Source organism: Hyla sarda, chromosome 3 (assembly GCF_029499605.1).
Source record: "Hyla sarda isolate aHylSar1 chromosome 3, aHylSar1.hap1, whole genome shotgun sequence".
Classification (NCBI taxonomy): domain Eukaryota; kingdom Metazoa; phylum Chordata; class Amphibia; order Anura; family Hylidae; genus Hyla; species Hyla sarda.
In genome coordinates, this window is record NC_079191.1 from 288,105,529 (window position 1) to 288,127,823 (window position 22,295).

The window sequence follows — 22,295 nt, forward strand, 5'->3', positions numbered from 1 at the left end:
TGTGCTTTTTAATTATATTGGTCTTATCCATCTATCTTGTACGCTTTTGGCACTTTATTCATGTGATTTGTACTGCAACTGACAAGTGCACATTTATTTATTAATGAGGCAATGTTGCCCTTATATGCGCCTTATGGGTATATGATTTCTTCAATTTCACTTTGATATACTTGTCTCTTTGCACCATTGTTTAGCACACCTGGACTATTTCTTTACCCCCTTAGTTGTCTCCCCCTGCTCCCTGGTTCCCACCTTTGTTTGTCCACGCTGTGTGTGTATTTTATATGTTTTTGAATCATCCTAAATAAAATTTATTTTATTTTACTTATGGTCCGTTTTCAAGTGGTTTTTCCCTTTTTTTGGTTTTACATATCACTTATATGTCAAATAAAAATATATGATAGTAAAATTAACCCTTACCTACACATTTTTTTTTACTTTTATAGCTTTAGAACCAATGTGATTGCTTGCGTAGTCAACTGAATACACTAGTTTTTTCAAAACTAATATCAAAATCTTTATACTTTGAGGTTGCCGCCAAGCCCAGTCGGGCGAATATTGAATGGGAACAGAATGAGCCTCAGCCTCCTAATTGATGATAACCTACTCATTGCTATGGTTGAGGCTCATCCTGCTCTTTGGGATTCGTACGACCCAAACCATGCCAATACTCCAAGGCTCTTTGGATGGATATATACAGTGCAATCTGTAAAACCTGGGTGGACCTGTCATTCCAGGATAGATGGATTGACAGACTTTTTGTTTTTATTATAGAAATATTTTTTTCCTTCTAGTTGAGCAGATTCCTCCAAAAGTGCCATGAACTGCAGAAGTATGTCCAATGTTTTTTTTTTTTTTTTTAAACAATTTTTCTTTTGCAATCTTTATAGGGCTTTTTAAAACCGAAAAATTATAGGGCTTTTTAAAGCCGAAAAACCCCACAAAACTGTACATAGTTAATTTTATTTTCTTCACTAGATATAATGACTTTGACAATTTTTTTTTTTTTTACACCCAACTAGGGTTTGCTTTCAGGATAGTAAAGGTCTTCTACCACCCAGTGTTAAATTCAATTAATTTGCTAGCAGGATAGGGGAGGTGTCAGATTGTACGCCCCTGTGTGACTTTGACACTGAGGCATACAATCTACCCCCTCCCATATCCTGCAAGCAAAGTGTACACACAACATGCAAAAAACATCAGCAGTTTTCTATCAAAAGGGACTGTAACCTAAAAAAAAAAAATGTCCAAGAAAGTTCAGAACATATGATCCTGCCAAGACACACTGCAAGCTTCTGTCAGGAAATACTGTGTAAAATCGTCTCTGAGACGTATGACGGCCTGGGTTGATCTTCTTGATGACTGCTGTAGTCCAGGCAGAGCTGCTTCCACTTCTTCCAGATCACTGTGGGGGAGGCTCCTTGGTTAGGATGAAGTTTTGGAAAACAACAGTTGCCTTAACAAACTGATCAACCATGTCCGGGTGCAGTTGGATTGGCCGTGTGAAGATCCGCCATTTGCCCGCAAAAATTCCAAAGGCACACTCCACATAGCGTCTTGCATGTGACAGTCTGTAATTGAAGATCCTCTTGCAGTGGTAGAGTCCTCGGCTGGAGTAAGGCTTCAGCAAGTTTGCACACATCTGGAAGGCCTTGCCCCCAACAAAAACAAAGGGCATTGGAGGTCCATCAGTCCCAAGAAAGGCCCTTGCTTCAGGAAGTTCCATCTCACCAGAGTAGATCCTCCTCCCCATGGCAGAGTTCTTGAACACACAGGAGTCGTTCGTTCTTCCATTTGACCCAATGTCCACAGCGATGAATCTGTACTGCACATCCGCAACGGCCATAAGTATAGTGGAGAAGAACTTCTGGATCCTGATGTGCTTCCCGTCGATTGCTCCAACACAGTTTGGAAACTGTGTGACTTCCTGGAACTTCTCTGCAATACCAAACCAATGTTCTGCTGAAGGTTGTGGGAGAATGTCTGCTAGAAGGCAATCCCACGGGGCCTTGCAGGTGGTCCAGACAATCCCAGAGATGGTGGAAGTTCCCAGGCGAAACTGGTGGAGAGACGAAAAACTCTCACCTGTTGCCAGGAACCTGAAATTAAACAGTTTGAAAAAAAAAAATGGTTTTAGTATTTTGTAAAACACATTGGATGAACAATGCAAAAAAACAATAGGATTTTGACTTCATACCTGAGGGTTACGATGAGGGGTTCTTCTGCCAAGATGCTCCTTCTGAGGCCGGTGTCTTGGTGACAGATCCTTTCACTGATGCATGGTAGAAGGTCATCAAATGTTGCTGCAGACATCCGTGGGTAGCTTGCAAACTTCTCGTGGTGCTGGCGCAACTCCACGTACAAAGTGCTGTGAGCCCCATGGGACATCCGTGCCGCAGTGATGGGATGGATCCAATATCTTCAGCGGTGGTGACGTCTCTCATCATCTTCGGATCTTCTCCTTCTTCTTTGTTGGTCATGCCACAGCAGAACACCGAAACTGTAGGAAAGGTGGGTGGGAAACATGTTGAAATTCACTATGGTAAAGTCTGACAGCAAGCAATCCAAGCAACAGTACTCTCCCTCTCAATGCTGAAATTCAGACTGCTGCCAGATCATTGTAGCACCCTTTTATACCCTTCCCTTGGAGTAGGAGGCGGAGCTTCAGATGTTGCAAGGTGTGACAGGTAGAAAGGTCAAGAAAAGGTTAAAAAAACGGACATTATTAACGGATATAACAACGGATTATAACGGATCATAATAGATACAAACGGATAAACAACTATCCGTTTTAATAACGGAACTTTGGACCCTTATTCATTCATTAACTAATTCATTATTATACGGACGTTTTTTGATTTTACAATACATTAAAACGAACGTTTATAACAGATGAATGAACCTTACAATGTGTGAAAGCAACGTTACAATATCTTCATCACAAATCAGTCCCACCTGAGGACAGGATATGAGGATGGGACATAAGGACTGGATATGAGGACAGCATATGAGGATGTGACATAAGGATGGGATATGAGGGCAGAATATGAGGACGGGATATAAGGTCAGGATATGAGGATGGGATATTGGGTCGGGCTATGATGACGGGATATGTAATCGGGTTATGAGGATGGGATATGAGGACGGGATAGGAGGTCGAGATATGAGGACGGGATAGGAGGTTGATGTATGAGGTCGAGATAGGAGGATGGAATATGAGGTTGAGATATGAGGACGGGATATGACAACAATATATGAAGATGAGATATGAAGTCAAAAGCTTCCTCCTTTGTTGTTTTTCTTCCCCAACAAGGATTAGGAAGGAAAAACCGGGGGGGGGGCGTGTCTAGCAGCGCATGGCGGCGGTCGCATAGTTCGTGTGCTCCGCTAACCACTGGGCCTGATAGCGGCTACGCAGCGTTGGTACCCTGATTCTTGCCCTGGAAACCGCTGGTTCCGATCGGGGAGCATACTGCCTACATGGTGATGACCCGCAACAGAGGAAAGAAGAAAAGCCCAATGAAGCTCACCGGGTTCTTTCCGGCGGCGGAGGCCGCTCAAGATGGCGCGGCTACATCTCCTGTGCAGCTGTCCGGGGCGCCTTCCTCCACGGGCTCTGCTTCCCCGGCTACAGGCAGCGCGTCTCCGGCATCCTCCTCACCCAGAGCAGACAGCGAGCAGAGCGGCTCGCCGACTCAGAAGCTATTGACCGGCTCTGGCAGACCATCAGTTACATCTGGGCCCTCTCAGGTACGCTATCCTCCAGCTACCCCTGCGCCTCAGTGCTCTGGAGCCCGCCATGAGACGGAGACTGGGCTCTCCTCCCAATCGCCACTCACTGAGTCAATAATGAGGGGACTGCTAGCTAAGCTACGAAGTTCTCTACACGCAGATATCCAAAATGCGGTCTCTAGTATTCAGTCTGAGATCTCCTCGCTGCACTTCACATATAGAGAACAAGATGGCTGAGCTCACCTCGTCCCACAATGAGGTGGTGGATGTGGCTAACTCTCTAGAAGATGAGGTCACGGCGTTGAAACTTAAGATTGCGGATATGGAGGACCGGTCTCGCCGCAATAATTTTCGGGTGCGCGGCGTACCTGAATCAGTCAAAACTGAAGATCTCAATGCTTACCTTACAGACTTCTTTGCGCTTCTTCTGCCCCAAGCTTCCTCTATGGATTTGCTGATGGATAGGGTTCATAGACTGCCCAAACCCAAGGCGCTCCCGGCTGCGGTCCCTAGAGAAGTGATCCTCAGAATGCATTTCTTTCACATTAAAGAGAAATTGCTGCATGAGGCTCGGGTGGCCTCCTCCCTGCCTGACCGATTTGCGGAGTTTTAACTGTATACTGATTTGTCAGCGGCTACCTTAGCCAGAAGACGTGAATTTGGTGCAGGAGCTAAGGTTCTACGTGATAATGGCATCCCCTACAAATGGGGATATCCTGTTAAAATGATCGTCACACGCAACGGGGGTAAGATGGTGGTCTCTTCGCCGGAGGAACTTAACCGCTTATGCGCGGAATGGAACTTACTTACTCTGACCTCCTCTCCCCGTTCCACCGGAGCATCTCCTCTCCCGGGAGTTACAGAGGAATGGCACTTGGTCACCAACAGGAAGCGAAAAAGTCATTAGAGCTTCAACTGGTTTTGCTGGACCGAGACGGTAGCCCTACCTGTGCCCATTATGTTTTTCTTTCACTACTAGGGTACTATGTTTGGTAACTAACTGTATAGGCCTGGCTGCGGACTTTCTCCACCTATTTGTCCCCATCTTAGGCTTACCACATGGCCTTTCTGCTCTTAACTATTTGTTGTTCCTGGTTTGTCTTGTTTAATGTGTGTTATTGTTTTTGTTGTCATGTCTGGTCTGGTATACATTGCATGTTTACACCTGTTAATATGTGCACTATTACAGCCTGCCTTTGTGTAACGTGCCTTTGCGAGGGGTGGTCTAATGCATATACTGTTATCTTATTATGGTTATTAATATAGTGTCCCTAAATGCTAATGGTCTTAATTCCCCCTTCAAGCGTTCACTTCTCTGGAAAGAGGCTAGGCGTCTGCATGCAGACGTGATGTGTGTGCAGGAGACACATTTAAATGAGAGTGATGCGGGGAGACTGAAGAACAAGAACTATCTCCACATATTCTACTCCCATGCTTTACATAAGAAAAAGGGGGTTTCTGTAGCCATCAGGGATACGGTTGCTTTCTCTGTACAAAAAGTGGAGGTAGACAGGGGGGGACGGTACCTTATTCTGGTGTGCCTGCTTAATAACGTCCAATACACGTTAGTAGCTCTGTACGCTCCCAATAGTCGACAATGTGTGTTTCTTGCATCACTGTTTAGGAAGGTAGAGGGACTAGCTTTGGGACACGTAATGTTCATGGGGGATTTTAATCTAGCTATGTGGCCTCATGTTGACTCTACCTCCCCCATTCTGAGACGGGAGCCCACAGGCTTCTTCTCTCTTGCATCTCAGTATGATCTACATGATGCATGGAGGGTGCTTCACCCCACTGAAAGGGATTTTACCTTTTACTCTAAAGCCCATCACACATACTCCCGCATCGATTACGCCCTCACCTCCAGGTCTCTTCTGCCCCTGATAGAGCATGCCAAAATTCTACCAATTGAATGGTCTGACCATTCACCCTTAAGCATTACTATCAGGGAGAGATACCTTCAACACCCAATATCTGTGTGGAGGCTCAATGCCATGATCTTGAACCACCCAGAGTATGCGGATGCCACGTCTTCCATGGTCTCGGCGTACTTCCAGGTAAATGATACTGGGGACGTTAGTGATCCAATGTTGTGGTGTGCCTTTAAGGCCACAATCAGGGGAAACTTCATTAGCCAGACAGCTCACGAGAGGAAACAACGGTTGTCACAGACGCTAGATTTACGACAGAGGATAGCTGAGCTCCATCGTCTAAACAAAGCTTCATACTCTCGGGATCGTGCAGAGGAGCTTTCGCAGTTGAATGCTCAGCTTCACTCCCTCTCACTCCATACCTATGAACTTGCCCTTCGCAGATTAAAAATGTCCTACTATTGGCAGGGCAATAAGTCTGGTGCTCTCCTTGCTAAACAACTTAAGAGACGGACTACGAAGGCTAGGATACCATACATGACTGATAGCTCTGGTGCGAAGGTGTCGGAACCCCAGGGTATAGCCAACTATTTTGCTAGATATTACGAGCACCTTTATAATTTGAATACGGATACTGCTACACATCAGCCGTCTGCTGCCGCTATCTCTTCCTTTCTTTCTTCTATGTCTCTTCCTTCTTTAACTCTAGAACAGGCGAAGGAGCTAGACAGGGCTTTTACTGTGGAGGAGGTGCTTACCTGTATCCGTGCCCTTAAATTACACAAATATCCGGGGCCCGACGGTATTTCCAACGATTTTTATAAAAAATTTGGACCCTTAGTTGCTCCATTCCTAGTGCGGACGTTTAACTCTATAGCGGACCTTGGCCGGCCCCCTAGGGAGATGTTGGAGGCACTGGTGGTTACTATACCCAAGGCTGGCAAACCTATCGATGATACCACCAGCTATCGGCCTATTTCTTTGTTAAATAGTGACATTAAATTGTATGCTATGCTGTTGGCCTCACGGCTTAATCTCTTTTTACCGACATTAGTTGCGAAGGACCAGGTGGGCTTTGTACGGGGTCGCCAGGCACTGGACGGCACTAGACGCCTCCTGGATCTGATTGCCAGAGCCCACTCCGACCGGACGCCTTCTCTGCTCCTATCATTGGATGCGGAGAAGGCGTTCGATCGGGTGCATTGGGAGTATCTCAGAGCGGTACTCTGCAAATTTCAAATCCCTCACTTTAGAGATGCTATTATGGCCCTTTACTCTGATCCCTCAGCGAGAGTATTTACCTCTGGAGCCCTTTCAAAGGCCTTCCTTTTGAGTAATGGGACCAGACAGGACTGCCCCCTTTCCCCGGTCATATTTACCTTGGTGATGGAACCCTTTGCTCAGCGTATAAGGACGTCGTCGGTGGTAGAAGGTATACGAATAGGTGATGTTGACCACCGTGTTGGGTTGTTTGCCGAAGACGTCATTATATGTCTCTCCCGCCCTCAGACATCCCTTCCAGAAGTAATGGCTATAATACAGGAATTCAGTGCAGTGAGCTACTACAAGATTAATACCTCTAAATCTAGCGTTTTGGCCCTGAATGTCCCCAAGGCAATGGAATGCGCCCTCAAGCATAGATTTCCCTTTACATGGGCAGAGGGACAGATCCCGTACCTTGGCGTTGTCCTGACCTCACAACCTGACCGTTTAGTAGGGGTAAATTTTACCATGCTTAGAACTCAGCTCTGCAAGGAAGTGGACAACTATTCTAAGTTGCCTATCTCGTGGGCAGGGCGAATAGCTGCGGTTAAAATGATGCTGTTGCCCAAGATACTCTATTTTTTTAGGAATCTCCCAGTAATCATTCCTGCAACATATATAACCCAACTCCAAAAGTTACTATTAGGTTTCATTTGGGCAAACAAACGTTCTAGGGTAGGGGCTGCTCTTATGTACCAGCCTATTGACCGGGGTGGCATGGGGGTCCCCAACTTACGAGCCCATTACCAGGCCGTGATTTTAGACCAGCTTAAGAAGTGGTGGTGGCAATTGGACCCACCTCACTGGGTGGACATTGAAGCAGAGCTCCTAACTTCCCCTTCCTTGTCTCACTTTCTATGGTCTTTACGGTTTAACCCTACCTTCGCTCCCTCCTCTACTTACTCTACTGTGGCAGCAGCGGTTAGACTGTGGAGCAAAACTGATCTTTGCTTGTCCCTGATCCCGCCTAGGCGTAATGATATCCCTCTAGACGCTATAGGGACCTACTTAGCTGACATTGACTTTCACACTTGGACCGTGAAGGGGCTTACACATGTGCAGAATGTATTAGGAGAGGGTGGTGTTGTTCCCTTCTCTACATTAGTCGATACTTATGATATCCCCAATAAAGACTTCTATAAGTATTTAAGATTACGACACTTTCTAGACTCACTACACTGGACTGACGTGCCCCCCAGGACTTTATTTGAAAAACACTTTTATAATAGTAGCTGTTTTAGGAGGGGTATAACAGTTGGGTACACAGAAATCCTGAAATCTGCAAACAATGTACGTTTTTCATTTCAAGAGAGATGGGAGGGAGATTTATCCTGTACCTTCACCTCTGACCAGTGGGAACATGTGTTCATTTTACCCAAAAAGTTCTCCCGTTGTGTTAATCATCTTGAAGCCTCCCGTAAACTCCTTTATAGGTGGTATTACACTCCCGCCCGTTTAGCCAAATTGTATGCATCTGTGTCACCACTGTGCTGGAGGTGAGGGAGAGGGAGATCGGTACTTTAATGCATATATGGTGGACGTGCCCTCACATCCGGCCTCTGTGGTCAGATATTCACCGCGTCCTCCAGAGCTATGTCAATGTACCGTTTATATGGGGACCTGAGATGGCTCTGCTCACCTTACAAACGGAACTACTACCTACCGCCTGTGTTACTGTTATTTTTCATGTACTTACTGTCACTAGAACGGCTGTTGCTCAACACTGGAAGTCGCCTGAGCTTCCAAGTATCGCTGCCCTTAAGGCAACACTTCGGCATAACTGTACTATGGAAGGACTTATTGCCAAGAGGAAAGGACTGCCTAAACACCGTATAGACCAATGGTTTGAGTGGGCAAAGGCTCTTTAGGATTTTTCTACTTTGACCTCGTACTGATTGCATATATTGGCGCTCATGTGTGATATTATTATACCAGACGGAATTCTGTTATTGACAGTTTCTACCTTTTGTTTTCTTTTACCAGTGTTTTTGGTATTTTACTATGTCCTCCTGACTGGAGACTGCTTGTTATATATTGCAAAATTTAAATAAAGTGTTAAAAAAAAAGGAAGGAAAAACCGGGCAACGTCGGGTACTCAGCTAGTATCTATATATATGTGTGTGTGTGTGTGTGTGTATTCCAGCATTATGTCCAAACGGCTGAAGTTATTAACATGAAACTTGGCACACATGTTACTTATATGTCAACAACAAACATAGGATAGGTGATTTAACCCTTACTCACCCCTATTTGCCAGGGTCGGGGTTTTTGTTTAAAGTCCCATGCAAGTCTATGGGAAATATATGTCACTGCATAACTTTCAAACGGCTGGAGATATTTCGATAATACTTCAGTACTGTTCAGTACTGGGACCGCTGTTGTTTAATTTATTTATCAATGATATAGAGGATGGTATTAACAGCTCTGTTTCTATCTTTGCAGATGACACCAAGCTTTGTAGCACAGTACAGTCTATAGAGGATGTGTATAGGTTACAAGATGACTTGGATAGACTAAGTGTCTGGGCATCCACTTGGCAAATGAGGTTCAATGTGGATAAATGTAAAGTTATGCATCTGGGTACTAATAACATGCATGCATCGTATGTCTTAGGGGGGATTAAACTGGCAGAGTCACTGGTAGAGAAGGATCTGGGTGTACTTGTAGATCACAGACTACAGAATAGCATGCAATGTCAGGCTGCTGCTTCCAAAGCCGGCAGGATATTGTCATGTATCAAAAGAGGCATGGACTCAAGGGACAGGGACATAATACTCCCCCTTTATAAATCATTGGTACGGCCTTACCTGGAATATGCTGTTCAGTTTTGGGCACCTGTCCATAAAAGGGACACTGCGGAGTTGGAAAGGGTGCAGAGACGCGCAACTAAACTAATATGGGGCATGGAACATCTTAGCTATGAGGAGCGATTAAAGGAGTTACAATTGTTTAGTCTTGAGAAGAGACGTTTAAGGGGGGATATGATAAACGTATATAAGTATATTAATGGCCCATACAAAAAATATGGAGAAAAACTGTTCCAGGTTAAACCCCCCCAAAGGACGAGGGGGCACTCCCTCCGTCTGGAGAAGAAAAAGTTTAGTCTCAAGGGGCGACACGCCTTCTTTACCGTGAGGACTGTGAATTTATGGAACAGTCTACCTCAGGAACTGGTCACAACAGGAACAATTAACAGCTTTAAAACCGGATTAGATACATTCCTGGAACAAAATATGATTAATGCTTATGAAGAAATATAAAATCTCATCCCTTCCCCAATATCGCGCCACACCCCTACCCCTTAATTCCCTGGTTGAACTTGATGGACATATGTCTTTTTTCGACCGTACTAACTATGTAACTATGTAACTATGTAACTTGGCCACATGTTACTTATATGTCCACTTAAAATATAGGATAGTTAATTTAACCCTTAACTACCCCCCATTTGTGAGTGTCAGGGTTGTTGTTTAAAGTCCCATGCAAATCAATGGGAAATGTATGTTCCCGCATAACTTCTTTATGGCTGGAGATATTTCAGTAATACCTGGTACACATATTACTTATGTGTCAAATAAAAATATATCATAGTAAAATTAACCCTTACCTACATCCTTACATAAAAGATGGGTTTTTGTTTCAAGTCCCATGCAAGTATATGGGACATCCAGTACCTTACTCCCCAAGCTCCGCTCTGCATCACCTGGTGAATGTGTCAATCCAGCTTGCAAGCCACACCCCATCTCACAAAGAGAGGAGGTTGGGATAGGAGGTCAAGATGTAAGGATGGGATATGAGGTAGGGATATGAGGATGGGATAAGAGGTCTAGATAGGAGGTCAGTATATGAGGACGGGATATGAGGTCGGGATAGGAGTTCGAGATATGAGGACAGGATAGGAGGATGGTTTAGGATGTTGGGATATAAGATTGGGATATGATGACGGGATATGAGGTCGGGATACGAGGACAAGATATGAGGTCGGGATATGAGGACGAGATATGAGGATGGGGTATGAGGACGGGATGTGAGGTTGAGATATGAGGACGGGATATGAGGTTAGGATATAAAGTCGGGATATGATGACGGGATATGAAGACGGGATAGGAGGTTCAGATATGAGGACGGGATAGGAGGTTGAGATATGAGGTCGAGATATGAGGACAGGATAGAAGGTTGGGCTATAAAGTCTGGATATGAGGACAGGGTATGAGGTCGAGATATGAGGACGGGATATGAGGTTGAGATATGAGGACGGAATATGAGGACAGGATAGGAGGATGGGATAGGAGGTCGGGATAGGAGGATGGGATAGGAGGACAGGATAGGAGGTCGAGATAGGAGGACGGGATTGGAGGATGGGATATGAGGTCTAGATATGAGGACAGGATAGGAGGTTGGGATATGAAGTCAAGATATGAGGTCGGAATATGAGGACGGGATATGAGGTCGAGATATGAGGACTGGATATGAGGATGGGATATGAGGACGGGATAGGAGGTTGAGATCTGAGGACAGGATATGAAGATGGGATATGAGGTCGGGATATGAGGTTGAGATATGAGGACGAGATATGGGGACGGGATATGAAGTCAAAAGCTTCCTCCTTTGTTGATTGTCCTCCCCAACAAGGATGAGGAAGGAAAAACCGGGCAATGCCGGGTACTCAACTAGTCTATATATTTAAAACTCAATGTGTGTGTATGTGTGTGTGTCTATGTTCCAGCATCAAGTCCAAATGGCTAAAGATATTAACCTCTTAAAGGGGTTGTGCGCTGCCCTGCAGTCCAGAGCTCCGCTCGCAGCGTCCGGAAGTTCATTACTCCGAACGCTGTGTGCGGGCTACCGTGTTCGCAGCCGCTGGGCGTGACGACACGCCCAGCCCCTTCGTGACTTCTCGCCTGCCCCCTCGTGATGTCTCGCCCGCCCCCTCACGAGGGGGCGGGCGAGACATCACGAAGGGACCAGGCGTGATGTCACGCCCGGCGGCTGCGAACACGGAAGCCCGCACACAGCGTTCGGGGTAATGAACTTCCGGACGCTGTGAGCGGAGCTCCGAACTGCAGGGCCGCGCATAACCCCTTTAAGGACGCAGCCCTTTTTCACCTTAAGGACTGAGCCCTTTTTCGCAATTCTGTCCACCGTCACTTTAAGCATTAATAACTCTGAGATGCTTTTACGGATTATTCTGATTCTGTGACACATTCTACTTTATTTTGGTGGTAAATTTTCGTCGTTACTTTTATCCTTTCTTGGTGAAAAATCCCCAAATTTCATGAAAATTTAGAAAATTTTGCATTTCTCTAACTTTGAAGCTCTCTGCTTGTAAGTAAAATTGATATTCCAAATAAATGTTATATTGATTAACATTTACAATATGTCTACTTTATGTTGGCATCATAAAATGGACATATTTTTACTTTTTGAAAAAATTAGAGGGCTTCAAAGTAGAGCAGCAATTTTAAAAAATTTCATGAAAATTGCTAAATCTGAAGGGACAGATGTTACAGAACTACAACTCCCAGCATGCCTGGGCAGTCTAGGCATGCTGAGAGTTGTAGTTTGGCAACATCTGGAGGGCTACCACTTGGGCACCACTTTAACAGTGGTCACCAAACTGTGACCCTCCAGATGTTGCAAAACTACAACTCCTAACATGCCCAGACAGCCTTTGGCTGTCTGGGCATGCTGGGAGTTGCAGTTTGGCAACCACTAGGAAGGCCGCAGTAAAGATTGCTTTACTGCCACCTAATTTACCCCCCCCCCCACCCCCACCGTCGCCTCCCTATCTGCGCCGTGATCTCCGCTGGATGTCTCCGGTGATCAGAGGTCCCCACGCCATCTTTTTTTCAGGTACTGGCCTCCATCTTCTCCCCCCGTTCTGCCCGACATCCAGGGGTGGGCAGAGCAGGGGTTTCCATGGCAACACCCTGTCATGTGCTGCCATTGGTCAGAATTCATTTCTGATCAATGGCAGGGGATAGGAGGAGATTGCAGCACTGCGACCTCGCTCCTATCCCTCAGGATGATCGGGGCTGTCACTGACAGCTCCGGTCATCCCGATTTTCCGGGCGATCGGGTCACCAGAGACCCGATCAGCCTGGAATAGCAGAAAATCGCATGTCTGAATTGACATGCGATTTTCTGCGATCGACGACATGGGGGGGTCTCAGGACCCCCCTCGGCGATGTTCCGGGATGCCTGCTGAATGATTCCAGCAGGCATCCTGGTCCGGTCCCCAACCGGCTAGCGGCGGGGACCGGAATTTCCACGGGCGTATGCATACGCCCTACGTCCTTAAGGACTCGGGATGCAGGGCGTATGCATATGCCCCACGTCCTGAGGGGGTAACATGAAACTTGGCATACATGTTACTTATATGTCGACAACAAACATAGGATAGGTAATTTAACCCTTACTCACCCCCATTTGTAAGGGTTGGGGTTTTTGTTTAAAGTTTCATACAAGTCTATGGGAAATATATGTTACTGCATAACTTCCAAACGGCTGGAGATATTTCGATAATACTTGGTCACATGTTACTTATATGTCCACTTAAAATATAGGATAGTTAATTTAACCCTTAACCACTTAAGGACCCTTGACGTACGCGTACGTCATGGCACCCTGGTACTTAAGGACCCATGAAGTATGCGTAAGTCATGGGGAATTCCGGTCCCCGCCGCGCGGGATCGGACCGGGATGCCTGCTGAAATCATTCAGCAGGCATCCCGTTCAAATTCCAAGGGGGATCATCAGACACCCCATTCACACCTGCGATTTCCAGGTCATACGGGTCTATGGTGACCCGGAAAATCAGGGGGATCGGGGTTGTCTAAGACACTTACGATCCCCCTGAAGGGATAGGAGTGAGGTGGCAGGGGTGCCACCCCTCCTATCCCTGCTATTGGTCGTATAGACGCGACGACCAATAGCAGATCGGGGGGGGGGGCATGTTAACTTTTGGTTTCCCCATTCTGACCACCCACAATAGGTGGGGCAGAATGGGGAAACAACAGAGGACCGGGGACGAAGTCCACTTATCCATGCATGGCGGTGAGGCGGCGATCGACGGTGGAGATTGGCGGGCAGCGATGTCGTGCGGCTGGCTTCCTGTATCCTACGGAAGCTGTTGAGTTGCTTAGCAACATCTGGAGGGCTACAGTTTGAGACCACTATACAGTGATCTCCAAACTGTGACCCTCCAGATGTTGCAAACCTACAACTCCTAGCATGCCCAGACTACTCTCTCGGCATGCTGGGAGTTGTAGTTGCGTACCTCCAGCTGTTGCATAACTACATCTCTCAGCATGCCCTTCGGAGTTTTAGTTTTGCAACAGCTGGAGGCACACTGGTTGGAAAATACTGAGTTAGGTAACAGAACCTAACTGAACCAGTGTGCCTCCAGCTGTTGCAAAAGTACAACTCCCAGCATGCATGGTCTGTCAGTACATGCTGGGAGTTGTAGTTTTTAAACAGCTGAAGGTTTGTCCCCCCATGTGAATGTACAGGGTACATTCACAAGGGCAGGTTTACAGTAAGTTTCTTGAAGTTTGAGCTGCGGGAAATTTTTCGCCGCAGCGCAAACTCCTAGCGGGAAACTCATCTTAACCCGTCAGTGCAAATGTACCCTAAAAACACTACACAACACTAACACATAATAAAGAGTAAAACACTACATATACACCCCCTTACACTGTCCCCTCCAATAAAAATGAAAAACGTATTGTACGGCAGTGTTTCCAAAACGGAGCCTCCAGCTGTTGTAAAACAACAACTCCCAGCATTTCCGGACAGCCACTGACTGTCCAGGCATGCTGAGAGTTTAACAACAGCTGGAGGCACCCTGTTTGGGAATCACTGGCGTAGAATATCCCTATGTCCACCCCTATGCTATCTCTATTTTTAGTCCTGAAATGCGCATGGCGCTCTCTCACTTCAGAGCCCTGTCGTATTTCAAAGAACAAGTTTAGGGCCACATATGAGGTATTTCCATACTCGGGAGAAATTGCACTACAAATTCCGGGAGGCTTTTTCTCCTTTTAACTCTTATGAAAAGGAAAAGTTGGGGGCTACATCAGCCTGATAGCGTAAAAAAAAAAAAAGTTTACACTAACATGTTGGTGTTGCCCTAAACTTTTTATTTTCACAAGCAGTTAAAGGAAAAAAAGACCCCCAAAATTTGTAACGCAATTTCTCCTGAGTACGGAAATACCCCATATGTGGGCGTAAAATGCTCTGTGGGCGCACAACAAGGCTCAGGAGTGAGAGTGTACTATGTACATTTGAGGCCTAAATTGGTGATTTGCACAGGGGTGGCTGATTTTACAGCGGTTCTGACATAAACACAAAATAAATATCCACATGTGACTCCATTTTGGAAACTACACCCCTCACGGAACGTAACAAGGGGTATAGTGAGTCTTAACACCCCACAGGTGTTTGACGAATTTTCGTTAAAGTTGGATGGGAAAATGAAAAACAAAATGCAGGTGTTACCCTAAATATTTCATTTTCACAAGGGAAAATAGGCAAAAAGTAAGAAGATACCCGATATGTGGATGTAAAGTGCTCTGCTGGCGCACTACAATGCTCAGAAGAGAGGGAGCGCCATTGGGCTTTTGAAGAGAAAATGTGTCCGTAATTGAAGGCCACGTGTTTACAAAGCCCACATAATGCCAGAAAAATTGACCCCCCCCCCCCCCGCATGTGACCCCATTTTGGATGGAAACTAGACCGCTCACAGAATGTAATAAGGGGTGCAGTGAACATTTATGTCCACAGGTGTCTGGCAGATTTTTGGAACAGTGGTCCATGAAAATGAAATGTGTAATTTTTCATTTGCACAGCCCACTGTTCCAAAGATCTGTCAAACGCCAGTGGGATGTAAATACTCACTGCACCCCTTCTTAAATTCTGAGGGGTGCAGTTTTTAAAATGGGGTCACGTGTGGGGGGGTCCACTGTTCTGGCACCACGGGGGAGTTTGTAAACACACATGGCCCCTGACTCCCATTCCAAACAAATTCACTCTTTAAAAGGTCAATGGTGCTCCTTCTCTTCTGAGCATTGTAGTTCGCCAGCAGAGTACTTGATGTCCACACATGGGGTATTTCCATACTCAGAAGAAATGGGGTTACAAATTTTGGGGGTCATTTTCTCCTATTACCCCTTGTAAAAATGTAAAATGTGGGGAAAACCAGCATTTTAGTGATTTTTTTTTCATTTACACATCCAACTTTAACAAAAAGTCGTGAAACACCTGTGAGGTGTTAAGGCTCACTATACCCCTTGTTACGTTCCTTGCGGGGTGTAGATTCCAAAATAGTATGCCATGTTTTTTTTTGCTGTGCTGGCACCATAGGGGCTTCCTAAATGTGACATGCCCACCAAAAACCATTTCAGCAAAATTTGCTTTCCAAAAGCCAAATGTGACTCCTCTTCTGAGCATTGTAGTTCGCCCGCAGAGCATTTTACATCCTAACATGGGGTATTTCCATACTCAGAAGAGATGGGGTTAAACATTTTGGGGTGCATTTTTTCCCATTACCTTTTGTAAAAATGGTAATTTTGGGGAAAAAACTGCACTTTAGTTAAAAAATTTTTTTTTTCATTTACTCATCCGACTTTAACGAAAAGTCTTCAAACACCTGGGGGGTGTTAAGGCTCACTGTACCCCTTGTTACGTGACATGTGTTTTTTTTCCTGCTGTTCTGACACCATAGGGGCTTCCTAAATGCGACATGCCCCCCAAAAACCATTTCAGCAAAATTCACTGTCCAAAATCGTCGCTCTTTCCCTTCTGAGCCCTCTACTGCGCCCGCCGAACACTTGACGTACACATATGAGGTATTTCCTTACTCGAGAGAAATTGGGTTACAAATTTTGGGGGGCTTTTTCTCCTATTACCCCTTGCAAAAATAAAAAAACATGGTCTTCAAGAACATGCCAGTGTAAAAGATTTAGACAACCTTTGGATGTCATTTTGAATACTTTGAGGGGTGCAGTTTTTATAATGGGGTCATATATGGGGTATTTCTAATAAGAGGGCCCCTAAAATCCACTTCAAAACTGAACTGGTCCCTGAAAAATTTTGATTTTGAAAATGTTGTCAAAAATTGGAAAATTGCTGCTATACTTTGAAGCCCTCTGATGTCTTCCAAAATTTAAAATATCATAAGCGAAAAATAGCAAACATGGATCTTTGCGCGGCGCATAGACAGCAGCAGATGAAAGTGAATAAAGTCTTCAATTCATATGGATGTTCATTTTAAGCACATAAAAGCAAAGCGTTTCCTGCCCATAGCGCGCACTTCATCAGGCAAATGTGCATGTATATGCAGATATACATGCACACTTGCCTGATGAAGTGCCCGCTATGGGCAGGAAACGCGTTGCTTTTATGTGCTTAAAATAAACATCCATATGAATTGAAGACTTTATGCACTTTCATCTGCTGCTGTCTATGCGCCTGCAAAGATCCATGTTTGCTATTTTTCGCTTATGCTGTTTGGACCGGTGATCCAAGATAGACCGGAGGATCGTGGCCACTGACAGACCTAACCTGATCAATACGCTGTACTGTGTTGTGCCCTTAGCGCAACACTTTGTGGTAAGTGTGACTTTTATTGCATTTATTCACTATCATAAACGTATCACACTAGGTGCGCTTGTTCCTTTTTCCCTTTTGTCTTTGCAAAAGTAAAAACAAGTCAACTTTATGATGCAAATATAAAGTAGATATATTGTATATGTGAATCAATAAATAATTTATTTTAATTTTTTTCATCACATTTTTTAATTTTTCACCAAGAAATGATGCAAGTATCGACAAAATTTTACCACTAATACAAAGTAGAATATGTCACGAAAAAAACGTTTCGGAATCAGAATGAAAGGTAAAAGCATCCCAGAGTTATTAATGCTTAAAGTGACAGTGGTCAGACACTGAAATTTGGCTGGGTCCTTAACCCATTAAGGACGAAGCCCATTTGGGCCTTAGGGACGCAGACAATTTTATTTTTACATTTTCGTTTTTTCCTCCTCGCCTTCAAAAAATCATAACTCTTTTATATTTTCATCCACAGACTAGTATGAGGGCTTATTTTTTGCGCGACCAGTTGTCCGTTGTAATGCCATCACTCACTTTACCATGAAATGTATGGTGCAACCAAAAGAATACCATTTGTGTGGGGAAATTAAAAAGAAAACCGCAATTTTGCTAATTTTGGAAAGTTTCGTTTTCACACTGTACAGTTTACGGTAAAAATGACATGTGTTGTTTATTCTTTGGGTCAATACGATTAAAATGATACCCATGATAACATACTTTTCTATTACTGTTGCGCTTAAAAAAAATCACAAACTTTTTAACCAAATTAGTGCGTTTAAAATCCCCCTATTTTGAAGACCTATAACTTTTTCATTTTTCCGTATAAGCGGCGGTATGAGGGCTCATTTTTTGCGCCATGATCTGTACTTTTTATAGATACCATATTTGCTTTTAATACATTTTTTTATAAATTTTTTGGGGAAAAAAGCAGCAATTTTGGACTTTTTTTTTTACGTTCACGCCGTTCACTGTACGGTATCATTAACATGTTATTTTAATAGTTCAGATATTTACGCACGCGGCGATACCAAATATGTATATACAATATTTTTTTAACAGTTTTTGGGGGTGAAATAGGGAAAATGGGACAATTTACGTTTTTATTGGGGGAGGGGGGTTTTCACATTTTTTTTACTTTATCTTTTTACTTTTTTTACTTTAATTTTTACACTTTAATAGTCCCCATAGGGGACTATTTATAGCAATCACTCGATTGCTAATCTTGTTCCGTGCTATGTATAGGACACAGCACTGATCAGGGTTATCGGTCATCTTCTGCTCTGGTCTGCGGGAAGGCAGATCAGAGCAGAAGACGCCGGGAAGGCAGCGGAGGCAGGTGCTGGATGATCGGATCGCCGTGGCAGCGCTGCAGGTGATCCGATCATCCATTTAAGTGCCCGCGATGCTGCAGATGCCGTGATCTGTATTGATCACGGCGTCTGAGGGGTTAATGGCGGACATCCGCACGATCGTGGGTGTCCGCCATTACCGGCAGGTCCCTGGCTGCGATCAACAGCCGGGACCTGCCGTGCATGATCCGGGCATCGCTCCGATGCCCGCGATTATGCTTAGGACATAAATGTACGTCCTGGTGCGTTAAGTACCACGTCACCAGGACGTACATTTACGTCCTTCGTCGTTAAGGGGTTAAAGGGGTATTCCAGGAAAAATTACGTTTTTTTAATGTCAACTGGCTCCAGAAAGTTAAACAGATTTGTAAACTAAAAGACAAAATGTAGCCCGGACCTTCTAGGTGAGTATATAGAAATAAATTATCATGGATCTTACTTCAATAATAATGATCAACAGTTTATTAAAAATAATATAATATGAATAAAATTAGATACTTCTCACAGGGCCCTTGTGAGAAGAACATACATAGTAAAAGCAACTTAACAGTAAAAATTATGCATGAAATTGTTTTAATGGTATTACTTGCATGAATTGGCTTCTATTGTGTAGCCAAAACAGCAACTGCACAAGACAAGCGAATTGAGCGAAATTGCATAATAAATTACTTTACTCTTGTAGATGTTCAAGGTGGATGTGTCCTTTTTGTATGCAATATCAGGCAGTTTGTAACAATTTCAAATTATGTTACCGGTCTTTGTAGTTGTAACCCGGGCAGTAGATGTTGTTCCCACAGTGCCTGGATGTCTTTAGTGCACTGGGTCCTCTGTGCAGCGATTGCAGACGTAGGCAGCTTGATCCTGTGAGGTTCAGATAGAGGCGGTGGCAGTCGCTTACGGCTGATGGCGCTGGCAGGTTTCCGATGGTCACAAGGTGCCGGGGGACTGCTGGCACTGGCATGCGCTGGAGATGGTATAGTCCTCACCGCTGGCTGGATGGCGCTCGGGCCCGTACGCTGGATGCAAGAAGCTCGCCTCGTGTTACCGGAGTGTGACGTCATCTGTAGTTGGAGCCGGGATCACTGCACCAGAGTGGATTTGTATTGCTGGACCGGGCAAACAGCAGAGTAGTAGAAGCGCTGATAGTAGTACAGTTCATAGGAGGTAACCGGCCTTGATAGATGGACACAGTTCACAGATATGATATGCCAGTTGTTGTAATATGCCAGTTATCATGCATAAACGACTAGATGCGTTTCAGGGTTGTGTAGTATAACCCTTTCCTCAGTAGTCATATGCTTTTACTATGTATGTTCTTCTCACAAGGGCCCTGTGAGAAGTATCTAATTTTATTCATATTATATTATTTTTAATAAACTGTTGATCATTATTATTGAAGCACGATCCATGATAATTTATTTCTATATACTCACCTAGAAGCTTCGGGCTACATTTTGTCTTTGGTTTTCCTTTTTAGCAATTAAGGTATAGTTGCTTGCCCAGTTTGACCTCGGTGTGTATTAATTGTGAGCTGCACACACCTATATATTTTCTCTTTTTAGATTTGTAAATTACTTCTATTAAAATTTTTTAATCCTTTCAATAATTATCAGCTGCTGAAATTGAGTTCTGTCTGGCAACAATACTCACTGCTGACATTTCTGCTTATCTCAGGAATTGCACAGAGTAGAAGAGGTTTGCTATGGGGATTTGCTTCCACTCTGGACAGCTCCCGAGACAGATGTAATCGGAGAGCACTTAGGCAGAAAATAACAACTCAACTTCAGAAGCTCATAAGTACTGAAAGGAATAAGATTTGTTAATAGAAGTAATTTACAAATCTGTTTAATTTTCTGGAGCCAGTTCATATATAAAAAAAAGTTTTTTCCTGGATAATCCCTTTAACTATCCCCATTTTTGAGGGTCGGGGTTTTTGTTTAAAGTCCCATGCAAATCTATGGGAAATGTATGTTACATAGTTACATAGTTAGTATGCTTGAAAAAAGACATACGTCCATCAAGTCCAACCAGGGAATTGAAGGGAAGGGTGTAAGGGGATAATGGAAAGGGATGTAGTTTTATAATTCTGCATAAGCATTAATGTTATTTTGTTTCAGGAATGTATCTAACCCTGTTTTAAAGCTGTTAATTTTTCCTGCTGTGACCAGTTCCTGAGGTAGACTGTTCCATAAATTCACAGTCCTCACGGTAAAGAAGGCGTGTCGCCCCTTTAGACTAAACCTTTTCTTCTCCAGACGGAGGGAGTGCCCCCTCGTCCTTTGGCGGGGTTTAACCTGGAACAGTTTTTCTCCATATTTTTTGTATGGGCCATTTATATACTCATATACATTTATCATATCCCCCCTTAAACGTCTCTTCTCAAGACTAAACAATCGTAACTCCTTTAATCGCTCCTCATAGCGAAGATGTTCCATGCCCCATATTAGTTTAGTCGCGCGTCTCTGCACCCTTTCCATCTTCACAGTGTCCCTTTTATGGACTGGTGACCAAAACTGAACAGCATATTCCAGGTGAGGCCGTACCAATGCTTTATAAAGGGGGTGTATTATGTCCCTGTCCCTCGAGTCCATGCCTCTTTTTATATATGACAATATCCTGCTATTCTGTAGTCTGTGATCTACAAGTACACCCTGATCCTTCTCTACCAGTGACTCTGCCAGTTTAATCCCCCCTAAGACATACGATGCATGCAGGTTATTAGTACCCAGATGCATAACTTTACATTTATCCACATTGAACCTCATTTGCCAAGTGGATGCCCAGACACTTAGTCTATCCAAGTCATCTTGTAACTTATGCACATCCTCTATAGACTGTACCATGCTACAAAGCTTGGTGTCATCTGCAAAGATAGAAACAGAGCTGTTAATACCATCCTCTATATCATTGATAAATAAATTAAACAACAGCGGGCCCAGTACTGAACCTTGGGGTACACCACTAATAACCGGGGACCAATCAGAGTACGAATCATTGAACACCACTCTCTGGGTACGATCCATGAGCCAGTGTTCAATCCAGTTACAAACTAAAATTTCCAAACCCAAAGACCTTAACTTACCTGTCAGACGTCTATGAGGGACAGTATCAAACGCTTTAGCAAAATCCAGAAACACTATATCCACAGCCATTTCCCACATAACTTCCATACGGCTGGAGATATTTCAATAATACTTGGTACACATATTACTTATATGTCAAATAAAAATATATGATAGTTAAATTAACCCTTACCTACACCCTTATTTAAAAGATGGGTTTTGTTTCAAGTCCCATGCAGGTATATGGGTCTTCTAGTACCTTACTCCACAAGCTCCGCTCTGCATCTCCTAGTGAATGTGTCAGTCCAGTTTGCAAGCCACACCCCATCTCACAAAGACATGCCCACTGTTTAACCCCTTAAGGATGCAGCTAATTTTCACCTTAAAGGGGTATTCCAGGCAAAACC

The 22,295-nt window shown here is 44.2% G+C and overlaps 1 protein-coding gene across 3 annotated transcripts in view; it reads right to left on the bottom strand.

The window, feature by feature from the left end:
• Nucleotides 1-1,002: 1,002 nt before the first annotated feature.
• Nucleotides 1,003-22,295, bottom strand: part of LOC130362407 (uncharacterized) — a 92,261-nt gene continuing 70,968 nt past the window's right edge. For 2 of the 3 annotated variants that reach the window (XM_056566813.1, XM_056566812.1), the window contains exons 2-3: nt 2,198-2,500; nt 1,003-2,099 (exon numbers count right to left, since the gene is read on the bottom strand). In XM_056566813.1, coding sequence (XP_056422788.1) covers nt 1,403-2,099; nt 2,198-2,388 — 888 coding nt within the window. In that variant the 5' untranslated portion in view covers nt 2,389-2,500 and the 3' untranslated portion in view covers nt 1,003-1,402. Of the gene's footprint in view, nt 2,100-2,197; nt 2,639-22,295 lie in introns of those variants that run through there. The other variant, XM_056566811.1, reaches the window with a different exon arrangement.